Genomic DNA, 17,457 nt, shown 5'->3' with positions numbered 1-17,457 from the left:
TTTCTTTTTTTGGGACTTTATGACATAAACGTCTGAGCAAATCAAACCGTATAAGAAGTACAGCACCACATTACACGGCTCATAAATCAGCCTGTAGCACTTGTCATCACATAAAGAGGAATAATCCGCCGTGGAAAGTGTAATCACAGCGCGGAGAGCAGGATTCATGGGCAGTCCTGTTTCTCATTTGGACTGATCTCGTAAATCACAACACAAACACTGGCCCGGCTCCCTCTGAGTGAATCAGCCGTAATGCGACCTCCGACCGGCTCAGTACAAACGACCGCTGCCTCAGTCGCTGTGATGTCATGTCAACATCAAGAAGTCGCGTACGTGACCGTTGGTGAGAAGGTTCGTGAGCTACAGTTCCTGAGCCAGATAAGAAGGAACTGAAATGTCCTGGGGGGGGGGAATTTCAAGACAAGATGATTTATTCTCAAAGTTATATTCACGTCATTCGTTGCCATCGTCATCTTCCAGCTGTCAGATGCCTCGTTAAAGGTTCGGGTTTCATGCTATAATGAAAACACATCACTTTCCTGATAATGTCCACTGCTGCAGCTCCTCTTTTCAGCCTCTGTCTCAAACACTCTTTAGGCCCCTCCCCCTAAAAAGTGCGGTCTATCGCCACCTTTCTATCTCTTGAGATGTTTCAGGAGCTTCAGTGTTTTTACCGTGGAGGAGAGCAGCTGCATTTAAAACAGACTATGAGCTTTTTAACTTTACAGAACTTTAACATTCACAAATAAACCAATACAACCATGTGTCTCCTCTAAAAAGAGATTTGACTTTAATAAGTCAGCTTCATCTTTGTCTCGGTTCCAACACCAAACTGCTGCAGCCTTTAAGAAAAAAAAAAAACACCAGCATCGCACTGGCACTTTAAAATTAGTTGGACCAGACCTATTAATCCCCAGAACCAGTGCGGAGAAGGCCAGCGGAAAAATCCGTTGGAGAACAGAAAAACCAAGAGTCATCGTCTCCCTGCGACCACATCGAGCTCTGAACGGGTCCAGTCGAGCTGCTCGGACGCCAAAAATAACCTCTGAGAGCCGAAACAAGATAATAACCTTCACTTTGTATCCCCATAACAACAGGTCCTGCCAAAACATGCATGTAGTGAAATGTGGGATTTGTGCAGTGGCTTCGTTTTGCGTTGCTCGACTGTGCGTCTGTGTGTTTGTGTCATCACAGCTGCTGTTTGTAACGTGGAGGATAAGATTAGTTCATCAGAACAGAGGTTGTGTCTTCACCTGTGTGTCTTTGTTGGTTTATTCGTCAGCAGGATTTCACAAGACTGAAGAAGAATCTGGTGAATTAAGGTTTGGATGTGGGTGAAGAGGCAGGTTTTCACTTTCTTTAACTATGTTGTATGACAAATAAATGATTAACGTCATCAGACAACTTTCTTGGAAGCTGTTCTGAACTTTTACATATTACATGATCCCCATTAAGTTTTATTTGTGTTACACAAAAAACAGCAATGAATAATCAGCGCAAGGACAAAAACAGGCGACAGTTTGTTTTTCCTTCATCATACGTGGTCTGAAGTTTTGGATAATGAGTCCACAAGTCAAGAAAATATACAACGTAGGTTTAGTTGTTTTTAGGCATTTTAATGAATAACTTTAATATAATATCTTTAAAACTGCTGATGAAGCCCAAACGTTTAGGACACATACGAGTCCTCACAGTGAATGAATCTATTCTACTGTTTAAATGTAGTTAATTCATTTTCAAAACTCAATTCACGCTGATCTTTGTTTAAAACGTCTCTCTCACATGTTCTAAAATGTTCAGCTCCTTCAAAGTGTCCTCACAACGCAGTGAGAGGACACATGGAAAACACATGGTCCTGTCTGCGACGCTTCAACAAACACGTGAGCGTCGCCTTGATCACGAGGAGAGGACGACTTCCTGCTCGCCACTCAAACTGTGCTCGGTGCGGTCGTCCTGAGGAACGTCCCATTCACACCCGGGTCCAACGCTCCACTGTTCACACCACAATGGCGGCTTTTATTTCCTGCGTGTGCCATTGAGCGTCAGAGGTCAGTGAAGTTCAGGAAGCACATGATTTTTATTTAAGAATCCATAAATTGTGAAAACGACTGCCCGTGTGTTTATTTGTGCTCGACTCCGCTCTCAGACCCAGAGGCCCGGCTGTGCGTGCCAGCTGCCGACCTATTACCCCCCCACAGAAACCCTAACAGTGCCGCCGCGGGCCGCCTGTTTGTTTGACTTTGCCATTATTGAATTGAGACGTGCAGACTCGGTGGACGGGAGGCGGGAAACGGGCGCTGACTCACTTTTTGAAGGGTGCACTTGTTAAATCTCCGTCCATCTTGGACCATGTTTAGACTGGAGAGTTCCAAACTTCAGACTTGGATGATCCGCCTGCGGGTGAGATCTGTGTTGCTGGAATATGGAGCGCTCTGAGGCCAAGCTCTGCATTCTTTCTGGACCTCAGTGCTGACTCGCAAATTCACTTAATGGGGAGAGAGCTTGGATAAACATGGAAGAGGACAGAAGCGTTTGGGCTTTAAGGACACTGAAATGTGCAAGAATAGGCAACATCCAGTTCTCACCGTGGTTCATTGCTCTCATGTAAGAGCTCGGTTCAGCTCAGCAGATTCTATCTTTCTCTTTTAGCAGCGTCTCACCCAGCAGATAGATTTGTCTTCGGCCTCAGATGAAGCTGAAACACTTCCAGATATTCTGAATAATCCTCAAACCTCATTTATCACTTATCAGATTATTCAGGGCAATTTAACTATTTTCTTTTTTGCTGCAGTAACAAGATTAAAAAGATTTAGTGTTGTTCTTTCTTAAAGCTGATTTGATTTGCAGGAGATTGAAACCGGGGTTAGGATCCTGGATCATAGACTTTAAATAACGATGGACGACGCACCTCCACCTCCTCCCACTATCAGGAAATGAAGCCAAAATATCCCGGATTCGAACGCCACCATCTTGCTCATTTGGAGCGATTGGCAGAACCAACAGCGAGTCAGCCTCAGCTGTTTCACTCGGCTCGGTCGGGTCAAGTCAGGCCCGGCTCTGCAGCCGTGGCTCTGTTGTCTGCAGATGTTCAGAAGCCGGAGTGGATTCCAGCAGCGTCTCTATCAGCTCCGATCACCGCGTCTGTTATTCTCATCGCAGGGGAAACGTTTTTCCAGGCTAGACGGGTCAAATGTGAGCTGCGGGAAAGATGACAAGCACCACGGCTCTTTTTATTCTCGGTTCCTGGTGTTACGGCACGTCGGTGTGGTAATCACCTGCACAGGGGAGGGCACATTGTTGTTTGTCTGTTACTGAGACGAGTCCTGTAAAAACTCACTGGACGGATTTCCACCACAACCCGGTAGAAGGATGATGGTGCAGATCCAGATCAGGGGGCGGATGCGGGATGTTTTTTCACCTTATTTAACATTTTCCACATTTACGTTGGTTTCTCAGAGAATCACTTGTTTCTGAGTCTGTGCAATTTGGTGCTAAATTCAAATAAAAATCTAGATCTAGGGAATTTAATTGTGGTATGTTCTCTATACTGAGTGATTGAAATCTAATATTCTGACTACCTCCAACTTAACGTTCATTCAACTCATGGAGGCAAAAATCTCTGACGCAGTTCTGTCACTGACGAAATCCCAAATCTATTTTCATGGCTCCACACCAACTCTTTTTGTAATTCAGGGGAAATTAAGCATCACAGGATGTGGAGCTTCAGTGTTTCAGAGTTCTCTCTCTCCTCCACCACTACGTTCAATTTTCCATCATAATAAATGTCACTCGGCTGAATCGCTGTCAAAAAAGGCCGGATTGTGTTCCAGGCAGCTGCGAGCGTTCGGCCCGGAGCCCCACGCAGGAGGAATCTCTCCTGTAAACCGACCCGGCTGCCCAGTCATGACCTCAGCCTCCAAGTATGAACTCCCAGTCTGATCTGTGCGTTTGAAAGCCCGGCGCTCCACGATAACTAAGAGTAATCATCGTGTGTCTCCTGTGGGAGACAACAGAGCGAGAGCCTGATGGATGGAAGGGATGTGCTCTCAGATGCTCGGCTCACACTAACATGCCAGGGCTGTGTGGAGCACAAGTTCTGAAGATATCAAAGCATCGTTTGGCTGCGTCTCTGCCTCAGACACTGAAGCACCACTGATCTTCCAGGTCACACATTTCACTGCATGAATTCTCTCAGCAAACTGCCAGCATGTTTTTCTCCCCTTCAGCAGCAGATGATTTGTGGTCTCGTCTGAACAAAGGGATCTCGGCCTCACGACCCCGGTGATGGCCACAGACTCACGTCATGCAGATGGCAGGTGGTCGTGTACAGCAGAGCTCTCTGGGTCGTCCCCCCTGGGGGTGTGAGGAGGGGATAGAGAGGGTCTGCCCCCCTCCCCCCGGGGTCTCAGCTGTGAAGGGGTTAAAGTGATAATAGCTCCCACTCTGCTTTGTCCATTAGCTTTAAATACTTGTGGCTTGATGTGATGTAATTGAATCTGCGAGGAGCCGGCAGCTTACATGAGATCTCCATGTGTCCTAACAAGTATTAAAGACCATGACTCAATAGAAGGGGGGGTGGGCGACGCATTATCCCACATTGTCTCCGGATGTAGTCAACGTAGATGGAATTTAAATTGACCTGAAAGGAAATCAAAAGAACGAAAACCCTTAAACTCAGCGTAACGTGATCTCGCTCGCAGGCCGGAGTAACAGGGCTGAGTTCCATTTAGCTTCTCCAGGTCGGACAATCTGTTATTGTGCTCTTGAATAGAACCGAACCTGCTCAAGTGTTTAGTTAAAACCCATTTTCCTCATGTCAATTGACAAAGTGAAGTGTATCATTCAGACATAACAGAACGGACGTGCGTTTCCCAACTACATGTGCAAACAAAGACAAGTACACTTAACAAATAGGCAGCATGGAGAGACACAAAGACAAACTCAGCTATAAGAATTGAAAGAATTCACTACCCCTCACTAATTGTCTTTTTTCCTGTCCATGATAAATTTGGCAGAAAATCCCTAAATAAATTGCAAATGTTTATTTTAGACTTATACAAAGATTGTTGAATTCTTTAAATGGTCAGAGCAAAATATACCATCATGCACTGCGGGATACAATAAGTCCCATATATAGGATATTTAAGACTATAGCTCCTTGCTGGTGAATTTCAAAGAGTCAAGTCATCAGTGCCCTCTGGTGGACAGCACTTGTAACTACCATGTGCAGGTTTCAGCAAGTTCCATTTAAGACTGAATAAAGTTTAAGATTAGTAACATAGGAGCTTTGGAGGAGGAGTCCATAATTACTTAAGGTGAAATAGTTGAGAATTTATTATCTTGCTATTGAGACTGGTATCTAATGGGAAATGAGTATTGCTGGTAGTTTCAATATCATCCTGCACGATGACTACAAAATATCCTCAAAACATTTGACAGAACATTAAGATAAGAGCTACTGAAGCACATTTAAGACCTAATAGTTTAACGTATTGACTTAAAAGTCCAACCCTGTGAGGGCTATAAAAAGTTCTGAAAAACATTTTGCTGAGTAATTAAAGTAATTTTTTTTTTTAAATGCACAAGAGTTAAGGGACAGAAGCTGCTTGTTAACCCAGTTGAATCATGAGATGCCCCACCTGAACGTTTTGTCCCAGTTCAACCTTAACCTCTGAAAGTAAATTTACACATTGACCATCAAGGCCCAGCAACTCTGGTGGAGCACCACCCCCTAGTGGTGAACAATACACATGACAAGGCAGCAAGAGTCTGGTCAGAGCCATTTAATAGATGCTTTTAAGAAAAAGACATTTAAGTAAAATCATTTTAAAAGTATTGCTGTACATTTTACATACTGTCACACATTAAGAACATAACATTAAAAAAGATTGGGACTGGGCCACGACCGCCCACGGGATCCTTTCCATGGCCGACCTTTCTGACAGCACGCCACACGTTTCAGATGCAACAGGAAGTGACACGGTGGAATGAGACTGCTTGAGTTGGAGTTAAGTGACAGTCTGAGTGCAGATGTGTCAGTATTGTGTTAACGCCACATTAGAGAGTTCAGCAAACAGAGTAGTGCATTAATGAGCCACGTTTTGAACAGACATGGTGAAAATAGTGAATTGTAGCATTACATTGGTCACTGGTTGACTGAAGCTCATGGGGCGTAAATCATGAATCCAAAAAACGTGCGGCGTGCTTTGTAAGAGTCGGCCGGAGATTAGGCGAAATCCGATTGTTAAACATGCAAACCACTGACATGGTCCTCTGCGTGCTGATCCTTCAGACACGTTAAAAAAAAAGAAGCTTAAGTTACAAATGTACAAGTCACCACAAGGTGCCAGAAGAAGTCGTCTCACTCCGAGAGCCGCTTAGCGAAATCTTTGACGACAGAAGACTTGAGCTGCGGGATGTTGGCGATCCTCATCTGCTTGGAAGTGGAGTATTTGCTCTTGATGGCCTGAAGGAAAACAAAGAGCGAGGGTCAGAAATGTAAAAGCAAGAGTCAAAGTTTTAACTTTTCAATCTATGTGCCTAGTTCACGTCCGGCTGGAAGAGTCACTCACCATGTGCTTGGTCTGCCCGTCATTCACCTTCACAACATTGTTGGCAATGTGCGCCATTACAGGAATCAAACTCTCTGCTGTGTAGTCCATGTAGTGCTGCAGTGTCACATCCTGAGGAGACACAACATGGTCAATAGTCAGGAAAGTTTCATCAAAAAGTTAAGATTCTAAAGTACAGAGAGCTCAACACACTGCAAAGAAAGAATGGAAATGTTTCTCGTGGACCCAAAAAGTTAACTTTACAAAACATTGAACTACAGCCTGGTTCACGGTTTGTCACCAGGAAACATCTCCATTGTCGTTTTGCAATTTTCGGGGACACCAAAATTAGCTTAATGCAGTAAACACTGAAGTGATTCAGTGTTGTTTTACTTTGATTAGTTAGTGTTTAAGTTGGATTTCACATACTGCTTACTTTAGTACAAGGACAATAAAGGTATTAGATTTAGAGCCAAGTCATAAAAATGTCCTTATTGCTACACTAGTTTAGAAATCTAGACGAGCATTGAAAGTGACGCTCACCCATTCGCCAACATCCAGGATCTGGAGGGTGAGAGCGAAAGCAGCACTGGCCAACAGGGAAGGTGGGAAGTGAGCCATCTCATAGTCGACCATGGTGAGCTCCAGGAGGTATTTAGCCAGCGTGTGCTGCTCAGCGGTCACCTGAGGGAGGACAGACATGTTGGTGGTTACAGGAAAACCACGAATCGGTTAAATTTAGTTTCTTTTGGACCGAGATGCAGATACCTCATAAATCTTTGAAGCCCTCCTGAGGAACTGCAGGGGAAGAGGGCGGCCGAGTTGGAACTTGAGCTGCCGCAGGATGGTCATCTCCATGTCTCGGATCTGGAGCGTGGTGTAGGCCCGGTCCGTCACGTAGGCAAAGTCGGAGATCTCTGGGGGATACATCTCCTCGTATTTGGAAGCGAGGAACATGGAGGTCACACCGACCAGCTGCAGCTGCTTCTTGGGGACTGGGTGGTCCTGTAGGAGACGGGATTACACGTTTAGTAAAACAGACTAACTACCTGCTGTACAGAGTGAAGCAGTCTGAAGGTTAACGCCTCACCTGAAGAAAGCGATCAATGATTCCCACAGTCATGTACATGGTTTCCTGCAGCAGACGGAACTTCAGGCTGACCTGCACCAGCCAGTCGATGAGAATGGCTCGCATGTTACCGGTGACCTCGTGGCCCTGCAGGTAATGGAGCCTGACGTCCTGCTCAACCTGAGGAGACAAGACTCAGGGTTAAAAAACAAAGCAGAGCTGCAGATTGAATATGAAGTTTGATCTGAGAACCGAACGTTTCTTGCCTCCAGCTGCCGCAGGTACTTGTAGATGTCTTTCACGTATTCGCTGCAGAGCATCGGGTTTTCGTAGTCGTCTGCGTCCACGTCCCTGACGGCCGTCTCAAGCATGACGTCTGAGAACGCCTGGATGAGGTCACGAGGCTCACAGCCAGAAGTCTCCATGGGAGTGGGAGATACTGGTTCAGGGAGAACCTGCACGGGGAAACCGAAGATCACACATCACACCACACCCAGGGTCTTAATGGGAAAGAGGCTCTGGGCACTCACCTGCACCTCCAGCACCTCTGGCACCTCCAGCACTTCCAGAACATCCAGCACCTCCGGTTTAACGGGAACAACATTTTTTGGTGCTTTTGGTTTTTCAACCACTGGTGCAGCTTTTTCCACTTTAGTCACTCTGGTCTTCTTGACCGCTTCGGTCTTGACGGTCTAGAAATGACAGATAGATTTTTTGTCAAAGCAGAAATGTGGCACCGTAACTCTGCCACAGCAAATTAAACAAACTACATTAAACTTCAGGGCAGACTAAAGGTTTGTTTACTCTTCAACAACATAGATAAAGTGGTGAAATGGTCAATCTGGTGCAGCTCTATTGATTTTCCAGGCGCTGTTGGGCCTGTAGGGAGATTAACTGCTTCTATTTGAGTCATTCACCCTGAAAACCCTCAAAGACACTGGCTTGTTTTCTGTGGAAGGCTCACAAGTGTTAAAAAGAGGCAATTTCCTATTGTTAGAGAGATGAATAGAATTGACTCAGTGTTATTTGCTGATATGAAAGTGGGTGCATTTTTTAAAAAAGGTGGTGGCACTGTCTGGAGTCAGATTCCTTTTGTTCCACCATTTTAGGTGGTGAGTGAAGCTGCTGGCCTCAAACACAACACGACTGCTTAACATGCAACAGCTTGAAGAGCTCTTAGAAACACATGAATATACATTAGATTTAAAGTTTTAGGGCATTTGCATTGTTGTGCTGTAGATTTAAATCAAGACTTTGCGATAGAAACTCTGCAGCTGCTTCATTTGACTGATTTTCTGAACCCACACACATGAGATATATTATATAAATGATACAGAAACTTGAAATCACGTGCTCACCTTCCTCTGCACCTCCTTCACGGCGACGTTCCCGATCTCACCGAGAGCCGCCCGGGGCTTGAGTGCGGGCCCGGTCACCGAGCAGGTCTTCCCGGGGAGCTCGGTCCTGGCGGAGGCCAAACGGTTCTGCACAGAGACACCGGAAGACACGAGTTACACGTGAATTAACACGTTAGAGGATTTAGTTAAAGTTTTATCACTGAGGAGAAACGGAGTAGTAAAGTCCACCGAGACGCACGAGACGATTTAAACTCGAATATACAGAACAATAAATCCACGTTTCCTCTGAATGTTTCTGGAAAGTTCAGGCGGAAACAACAAAGACGAGAAACATTATGAATAACGTGTAAAGAACTTACTCTGGTAACACGGAGAGCCATTTTCACGATGTGTGCTAGTTCGACCAAAGATGGAGACTGGTTCTGGGGACTGATGCGGTTTCCTTCCGAGATGCACAGCCCTGGTTTAAAACCTCGCTCTCTGGACGCTGATTGGCTGAGCCCAGTTTACTGCCGGCGTCTGATTGGTCCAGCGCATCTGCTTCAAATGCGTTCCTCGGACAACCACTGGGTCGTGGGACTTTCTCACTTCCTTTTCCGGTTTTGACGATTTAGTTTTTTTTTAAACTCTAATAATAATAAAAAATAACACTGATAATAATAAGAATGATTCTGGCGGCATATTTAATTTAATTTATTTATTTTTTTCTTGTAAATGTCATTTTAACACGTTCTTATGTTGCACTATGTTCTCTTATAAACATGTTTTTATATTTATTAACTTGTTTTTATTTGTATCGATATTGTATGTAAAGTACTTTGAGCTGCATTGATTGTATGAAAGGTGCTATACAAATAAAAAGTTTATTATTATTATTATTTCTTATTTTCGTTTGTCATTTGTCTCGTATATGCCCTGATGCTTTTACACCATAGAAGTTCATAACTCATAACAAATATTTTGAAGTTGAAGGAGTAAACTCTTCAACTTCTATTGTAAATGTTCTTATGGGTGTTAGCGTATTTAACTAAGAGTCCTTGGAGAATACCTATGAGATCCAGTCATAAGGAAAACATTTGGGTCCAAAGTCAACTTATGAGTCAATAAAACTGTAAATGGTTTATATGCAATTGGAAAGTAACATTGTGTGAGTCTCTCTTTGCTGTCTTGTAACACAAAAACACTGACTACATGTATTCAGCCTAGAGAGAGTGTGCCCGATCCTATCGTTACTAAAACTTTGTTCCTTTGAGGTATTTCCATCTACTTTGGTACAGTTGTCGTCAATAAACTGCAACACGAGCAGTGGCATCTCTGTGCATCATTGCTATCCTGAGGTTATTCACCATCTTATATAGAATTTAAGGCAAGGACAACAATGTAGATTTTCTCCTTTGGTTTATCACAGTTTACTCAGGCACAGTATCAGGCCCACTGTACCTGATACTGGGAGTACAGTCCAAGGTCATGCATATGGATCTGGTACAGGTGGAGCTTTTCTTGATTCATTTTGAGTCCTCCCCCCCCGAGAGCTAACAAACTAACTAGTAAACTTTCATAAACCAGTATATATACATCTCATTGAATAAATGTTGCTCTCAGACAGGGTGGTGGCAGTGTGCACCAGAGGCAGCTGCCTAACAGTGTGGCAGCTGACTTTCAACAGAGTGGCACCAAAGGCAGCTGCCATTACACATCAGTGGCAGTTTCTGTTGTTGTTGTTGTTGTTGTTGTTGTTGTGGTGGGTGCCTCCACGACCTGCCGCTGCCACGCGGTGAGTTTGTCCTTCCTGCGGTACCGCTCGGTTCTCCTGGTTCCTCCGCGCATGCGCACAGCTCTCCGTGGGCTGGGAGCATGCGCAGTTGCGTGCGTGTAGTCTCTCCGGATGTGGAGGATGTCTCCTCAACAGTCTCCAGCTCCTCGTCAGAGGACGTTCGTGAAAACATCCAGCGGAGCCCGTGTGGCCTGAAGAGGCAGAAGCAACCCCCCCCTAGACGGCCCTAGTGAGTCCGATCCGCCCGGTCCACACGGAAACCTCCTCGGAACACCGAGTCTGGAGGAAAACAGCTCGTTTCTCTGACGCAGAAAGGTGAGTTCCCTGCTCCACGGAGACGTCGGCAGCTAGCACAAGTTTCCGAAGTGAAAAGTTAAACCTGGAACAATCCTTAAGTCGCTTTTTTAGTTTAATGTTTATTACAGGACTAACAATGAATCCAAGAAATGATCCGTTTAGCCAACACGTGTCGCTGAAAAGTTTTCTCGACCATCTGCGAGGCTGTAAATCAAGAAGCACAACAGCTAGCTAAGTTAGCTTCCTAACTTAAATTCGGTACAACGCAAGAAAGTGAATAAAAGAGACGATCAGCACTTTACTCCTTTGATCCTCCAACACCCACATCGGTCAACATGCTCGTGTTGTTTGTACATTTGTGGCTAAATCAACACTTTAGCATCGGCAGCTATTAGCACGTAGTCGCGGTGATAAACACGTTTTATCTCCGGATTTAATCGCGGTAAAGGTGGTTTGTTGTAAGTTAACGTCAACTTGAGTGATCCGATCGTGATGGAAGGAAAAACAACGAGCAGACAAAGCAGGAGGCGACAGTTTTCTTCTGCTGAAGCTAACACCTTGCTAGCATGCTACCATTAGCCGGGATCACGAGAATCTGCTAGCACGGCTTGTTGTGGTGCTAACAGTCGTTAGCATGCGAGCTACTGGTCCGAGCCACCCGTTGAATTGAAAGTTAAGATGTTTGTGTCTGTTTGGTTGAAAACATTTTAATAACTTGATTATGGGGGTGGTGGGGGGTTAATGTCCGCGCTGCCCGGAGTCGTGTTGTAGTTTCTTTTGAGGAAGCGCCGCTAGCCGTCGCCATTAGCCTGCTAGCATGACTCAGTGGATTTGTGGGAGTGACACGGCTGTGGCCCAGTGTTTTCCAGGAAGCTGCAGATTATCACCGCAGCGGAGATGCAGGAGATTTACTGTTTTTTTGTCTGGGGACTTTACAGATCTGAACCAGAAGGGAAGTGGGTGTTTATGTAGCCTCGGGGGGGTGTTAGCATGCTACAGGTTCACACGACGTGTTGGCAACAGGGAGCGAGTTTGATCTTTGGGGGGTTTAGCTGCAGATCTACAGGTGTTGTGTTGACTTGTCTCACGATCTGCTCGCTCCACGTATAAAGGTGGGACGTCGCAGCCTTCGCCATGACGAGGATACAAAGTATGTGCTCGATCCCTGCAGCTCCCTCTATAAATAGACGTGTTTATAGCCGGGCTGTGTTGAGGTAACTCGTGAGATCAGTGTCACATTGCTCCCCTGTGACAGAGCGACGCCACCACGCACACATCCACGTGAAGCTGCAGCCCGTGGAAGGAGCCACGACTCACGTGACAGCATCTCAAGACCTGGAATCTGGTGCCAGTGCAGATTGTGTTGTTACTTATTGTTGTGCATTGAACCTGTGTGTTTTATTTTAATTTTAGGCCGGGGACAACAGATGGAAACTAGCCCGTTGACGTGACTCTGGCTCATTTGCAGTCATTTTGCAGTTGATTAATGAGCATTGTCCCAGTCAAACAAACAAATACATGAAATGAAATGTGAATACTTCCCCCAAACGTTACTATAAACATCATCTGTCCCCGTGCATGGCATCTGCACAACTTCAGTCTTAAATACAGCTTGTCCCAGACCGATGGGTCATTATTTTATCTTTCAAAACACAAATACAACCATGTAAACTTGAATCAAGGGAGATTATAATACTTAAATGCAATAATACTTGAATATCTTTACTAGTTTCGTTCCCTTTCATGCACCTCGTGTTTTGGAAAGACAATAAATCTTCTTGAATCTTGAAATCGGCCGGCTCTACTTCTTATTGTGAGTCGAGACGTTAAATAATGTGGAAACGCTCCATTGAATGAGGGTTTGTCTCTCACGTGACTTTGTCTGTTCACAGGGAGGCTCAACGACCAATGAGTCTGTGAAAGGGCGATATCGGCCGGCATTGTTTGCTAACCGATATCGGTCGCGCTCTAATGTTGTGTGAAGCAGCCGTACAAGCCAAAGTGAGATGTGAACATTTGTCAACGGCTCAGTGATTATGAGTTGTCACTAAAGCTGTTAATATCACTACCTGCTGATGTATCGTGTGATGTTGGCGTGTTGTCAGACCAGTGGAGGCTGTGATTTGTAGTCGAGCAGAAAAATTACAGCCCCGGGTGAAATTACACTTCTGTGTTGTGACGGCACGGAGTGATACTTGCTGCAGGACACAGTGATGATATAAAATCATTTCAACCGATGCTCACCTAACACTTAGACTCTTTTTATGAAGTAGTGATCATGATGTCAGCTGTGAACTAACAGGCGTTCGTGGATTCGTCATTTTTTTTGCCAGCATCAATATTTTCTGACTCAGTACTTGGATATTGACACCTGTGTTGTGTCTGCTGGCTGTGATGAGTTTAGCTGAATCACTATCACAGTACTGATGATTCCAGATGATGTATAGTAACTTAATCAGTGCAACTTAAAGGGATAGTTCACAGAAGAATGAATGAATGAATCACAAATGATCTACTCACCAATCTGCCGATGGAGGAGTGGGTGAAGTGATAACGGGTGAAATTTCATTTTTCGGTGAACTTTCCCTTTAATAATGACACATTTTGATCTGAACATCTGTACAAGTCCAAGATACAAAAGTGTTTTACATCTATAGAAAAAATCTGCAAATTTTAAGTCTTAGAAATAGTTTATTTGTTGTCAGAACTCAACTAATTGCTTCAGCTCTAGTGATTTACCTCTCTGCTGCCCTGGGCAATAAATTGTTATCAATCTTCACATTGGACCACCTAGACCATATTTTTTGAATAACATAATTTTCTCCCCCCCACACTGGTCTTTTGACGATGATGTATATTTGAGTGGGGTCCCGTGCTGCAAACTTAAAGTCTGATTTACTTCCTGTGGTTGTGCCAACACAAACACTCATCATTGCAGCGTGCATGTTTGTTTGTGTCTCCAGGTCGGCTCACTAGGCGGCACACATCACTATGGCCCAGGAGACCAATCAGAGCCCAGTTCCTATGCTCTGTGCCACTGGCTGTGGTTTCTATGGCAACCCTAGGACAAATGGCATGTGCTCTGTGTGCCACAAGGAACACCTGTCCAGACAGAACAATGGAGGACTCAGTTCTTTGAGTTCTTTGGGTAAGACCTGCTGTGTCTGTCAGGTTGTTTTCTAGTTTCCCTGGCCACGTAGGAGAAAAGTCGTGACCTCTGTCTGCAGCTGCACTGCCTCCGTCCCCGTGTCTGACTGTAACATGCGGTGAAATCTCCTCCCTCAGGCAGCCACAGTGGCTCAGCGGAGGCGTCTGCCATCCAGAGGTTAGAGGCCACCTTGAACAATGCTGCAGCCGCCGCGGTCGCTGCAGCAGAGGAGGCGGCCAAGGCCGCTGCCGCCGCTGAGGCTGTCGCCGCCGAGGCGCTCAGGTGAGGAGAGAGCTGGATACATGATGATTATTGCCATTAGATTCATTTATTTTCCTCTTTTATAGATATTTTGAGTTTAATTCCATTTATCCTTCACAGTGGGGTTTCGTCGGCCATTTCTATGACACAGCAGATGACGGAGATGAGTCTCTCCTGTGAGGAGAGAGGAGCATCAGGGAGCAGAACAGAGCTCGTTGAGCCAGGTTGGTGCCAAATATCGATGACGTACATTAATGTGAAATTTAATTGAGAACTGTGTCAAACAGGAAAATAAAACCCTCCTGTTTAGCGTTTGTTTTCACTGTCAATAAAAATGTATACTGAGACACCTTTTACTTATATATCGCTGACTGTGACTTGGCCATTGGACACAAAGTTGTAAATGTGAGTAAGACAACTTCTTGGAAATATTGCATTTAAAGCACCTGGACAGATATTGTTTTCACACATGTGACCAAAACCAAACATTTCTGTCCGATTATTTCATGTATAACTTTGAAGAACCTTTGTCTTCCAGTATTACAATCTATAACTGCTTCATCTGCTGTTTTACTCACATACACAAGGAGGTTTTTCTGTTTACAACACCTTCCTATCAGACCGGTTTTCCTGAGTCTCTTGTGTTTCTTGTGTGTCTCCAGTGGTGAGTCAACCCACAGTCTCATCCTCCCACCCGTCCACTGCTGGCAGTGACGAGTCCGAAACCCCAGAGCCCCCGAAACCCAAGAAGAATCGCTGCTTTTTGTGCCGTAAAAAGATCGGCCTCACAGGTGAGACACCGATAAATGATTTATCGTCATTAGGAGAAGACAGTCAGCCACTAACCCCAGCTTCAGTGTGTCTGGGTCTAGTGATTGTTTGGCAGTCATGTGTGTGTGTGTGTCCGTGTTATTGATTGGACTCTTGTGGCGTTTCAGGTTTCGATTGCCGCTGTGGGAATCTGTTTTGTGGAATTCACCGTTACTCCGACAAGCACAACTGCCCGTACGACTACAAAGCCGAAGCTGCCGCCAAGATTCGCAAAGAGAACCCCGTGTGCGTCGCTGACAAGATCCAGAGAATATGAGGACGCTTCTCAGTTTGACTTTGAATACTGGGAGCGATCAGATTTAAAAAAAACAAAAAAGACTTGAGCCCAAACCTTCTCACCGAAGGATCCGTTCTTTTTTTCTTTTCTGGTTTGTAACACATTAAGGACCTTTCTCCCCCTCCCCCCCCGTGCATGGAAGTTCACGTATATTTTCAGCTTTGTTCTTGTCGGGATGTGTGAGTCTAACAGTTTTGAAGAGTTGTATTGAACAAACAAATATTGTGTGTGAGGATTCAGTGTGGGTGGGAGTTCGATATTTTGAGAAGTGACTGAGCGAGACCGCTGAAGAAGAAAACCGTTGTTTCCCTTTAGAAAAGCGCTGTTGATGTGTGTCCGGTCGGTTGTGATCCGGCTGCGATCACTTGGACTCTGCCCGGGAAGCGTCCGGACACATTCAGGCTTTCGTTTGGCCTCTTGACTGTTACTGCTGTTGGCTGATTGGACCAGCTCAGCCGCTGCGCTTGCTCTCTGCTGGCTTGAGTAGCAAAATGGACATTTGCCTCTTTCTTTCTGGTTGTTTTTTTTTTTGGAGCCTCCACTTGAGGTCAGAGTTAAACGCTCCGGACTTGGTGGGACTCTGCGTCCTGGTAAGTTATTATCAAAGTGAAAAACGCTTCTCTGTGCTGCCGGACTCCCGTCCCTGTCCGACTCGCCTGTGACTTAAAAAAAAAAAAAGCGAGACTCTGTGGCTAGTGCTCATCTTCTTCCCTTCTGCAGGATCATGACGTAGTTTGGCAGTGAACTCCTTCTTCTCCCGTCGTTACTGGACTGAATGCTGTGATTTGCTCGGGGAGGGCGGACTCTCAGATTTTCTGCTTTTTAAAAACCATCCACTGAAGTCACATAACCAAACGTGTCAAACGTTTTATTTTTTCTTCTTTTGTTTTGTTGTTGTTTTCCAGAAAAGTGATTTGTATGCTGTGTGTTGTTGTCTGACAAGTAGCCTACACTTGTATTAATTTTTGCCTTTGGAAATGTTTAGCTCCACTAATATTTTCTTTTTTAATTTACTTCACTATTGAATGTTTATCAGTTTTTAATGTGAGCTGACAGATTCACCACATGGGGAGTGTTGGAGTGTTGTGTGCCGTGTGTCAAACACAAGAAGTGTGTGTTTGTGGGAGTAGATGTCGTCGGCTGGTGTGTGAGTATCGTATGAAGCCGAGTGGTTGTGTGTCGCGGTGACTTGTGAACGACCTGTGGACGTAGGTTATTAATAATTTACCGTTTCTGATGATTTTTGGTCTGGCTGCTTCGTGTGTGTTGTTTTTTTATTTTTATCCTTTAGTTATGCAAGTTTGTACAAACATCTTTATTTATATACTGCAGTGCGCATAATCTTCCATTAGTACAGAATAAATTGTATGATGTAAATAAATTATGTTGAAAAGTGTACGATCCAGACTCTTGATTTGAAGCTAAACCTCTGTTCTGTGGAGCTCTGCTCGTGTGAAGCTACTAAACACTGTCTCAGTAAAAGTGTGTTTCGACTTCACTTTATTCAAATGATGCATAAACTGTGTTTTCCTGGAAGCCGACACGTACCTGCTGCTGTCTGTCAGACTCCATGTGACTCATGCATCTGGAGGGGAAACAGGATCTGCTGCAGCGAGCGTTATGACACCATGACACCCTGCCACATGAGGGGTGTACGTTTAAACTGGAACACACACACACACACACACACACACACACAGAGTGAACTCATCGATCAGCTCGAGAAGCACACGGTGTCAGGAACGCAGCTTTCAGCCCCTCCATGAAGATTCATAGAAGTTGGACTCCATTAGAGCTCTGAAGATGCTCTGATCTTCTCCCCCGGCCCGTTTCTCCCTCATCCCACCTGGTGACTAAGAGAACGACTGTTTCCTTCGGGGTCTGATGCATC

General features: G+C 45.0%; 2 protein-coding genes across 3 annotated transcripts; one reads left to right on the top strand and one right to left on the bottom strand.

Moving 5' to 3' along the window:
• Nucleotides 1–5,768: 5,768 nt before the first annotated feature.
• ccnb1 (cyclin B1) lies at nucleotides 5,769–9,452 on the bottom strand. 2 transcript variants are annotated; one of them, XM_047344584.1, is made up of 9 exons: nucleotides 9,338–9,452; nucleotides 8,979–9,104; nucleotides 8,148–8,312; nucleotides 7,887–8,081; nucleotides 7,642–7,800; nucleotides 7,320–7,556; nucleotides 7,095–7,235; nucleotides 6,573–6,683; nucleotides 5,769–6,466 (listed from the first exon to the last, which is right to left on the bottom strand). In XM_047344584.1, exons 1-9 carry the CDS (start codon nucleotides 9,356–9,358, stop codon nucleotides 6,362–6,364), a joined length of 1,260 nt encoding a protein of 419 aa, XP_047200540.1. In that variant the 5' UTR covers nucleotides 9,359–9,452; the 3' UTR covers nucleotides 5,769–6,361. The 2 variants fall into 2 exon arrangements, with proteins under 2 accessions (XP_047200540.1, XP_034997504.2); XM_035141613.2 differs by having other exon boundaries at nucleotides 7,887–8,075; nucleotides 8,151–8,312; nucleotides 9,338–9,373.
• A 1,387-nt stretch (nucleotides 9,453–10,839) lies between these two features.
• LOC118125744 (AN1-type zinc finger protein 5) lies at nucleotides 10,840–16,962 on the top strand. The gene is made up of 6 exons (XM_035184670.2): nucleotides 10,840–11,067; nucleotides 14,013–14,197; nucleotides 14,335–14,479; nucleotides 14,579–14,682; nucleotides 15,121–15,249; nucleotides 15,397–16,962. The coding sequence occupies exons 2-6, from the start codon at nucleotides 14,041–14,043 to the stop codon at nucleotides 15,543–15,545; spliced, it is 684 nt and encodes a 227-aa protein (XP_035040561.1). The 5' UTR covers nucleotides 10,840–11,067; nucleotides 14,013–14,040; the 3' UTR covers nucleotides 15,546–16,962.
• The last annotated feature ends 495 nt before the right edge of the window (nucleotides 16,963–17,457 follow it).

This window comes from Hippoglossus stenolepis, chromosome 18 (assembly GCF_022539355.2).
Source record: "Hippoglossus stenolepis isolate QCI-W04-F060 chromosome 18, HSTE1.2, whole genome shotgun sequence".
Lineage (NCBI taxonomy): Eukaryota > Metazoa > Chordata > Actinopteri > Pleuronectiformes > Pleuronectidae > Hippoglossus > Hippoglossus stenolepis.
The sequence above is the reverse complement of the archived record's forward strand: the minus strand, read 5'-3'. Positions and strand labels throughout refer to the sequence as shown.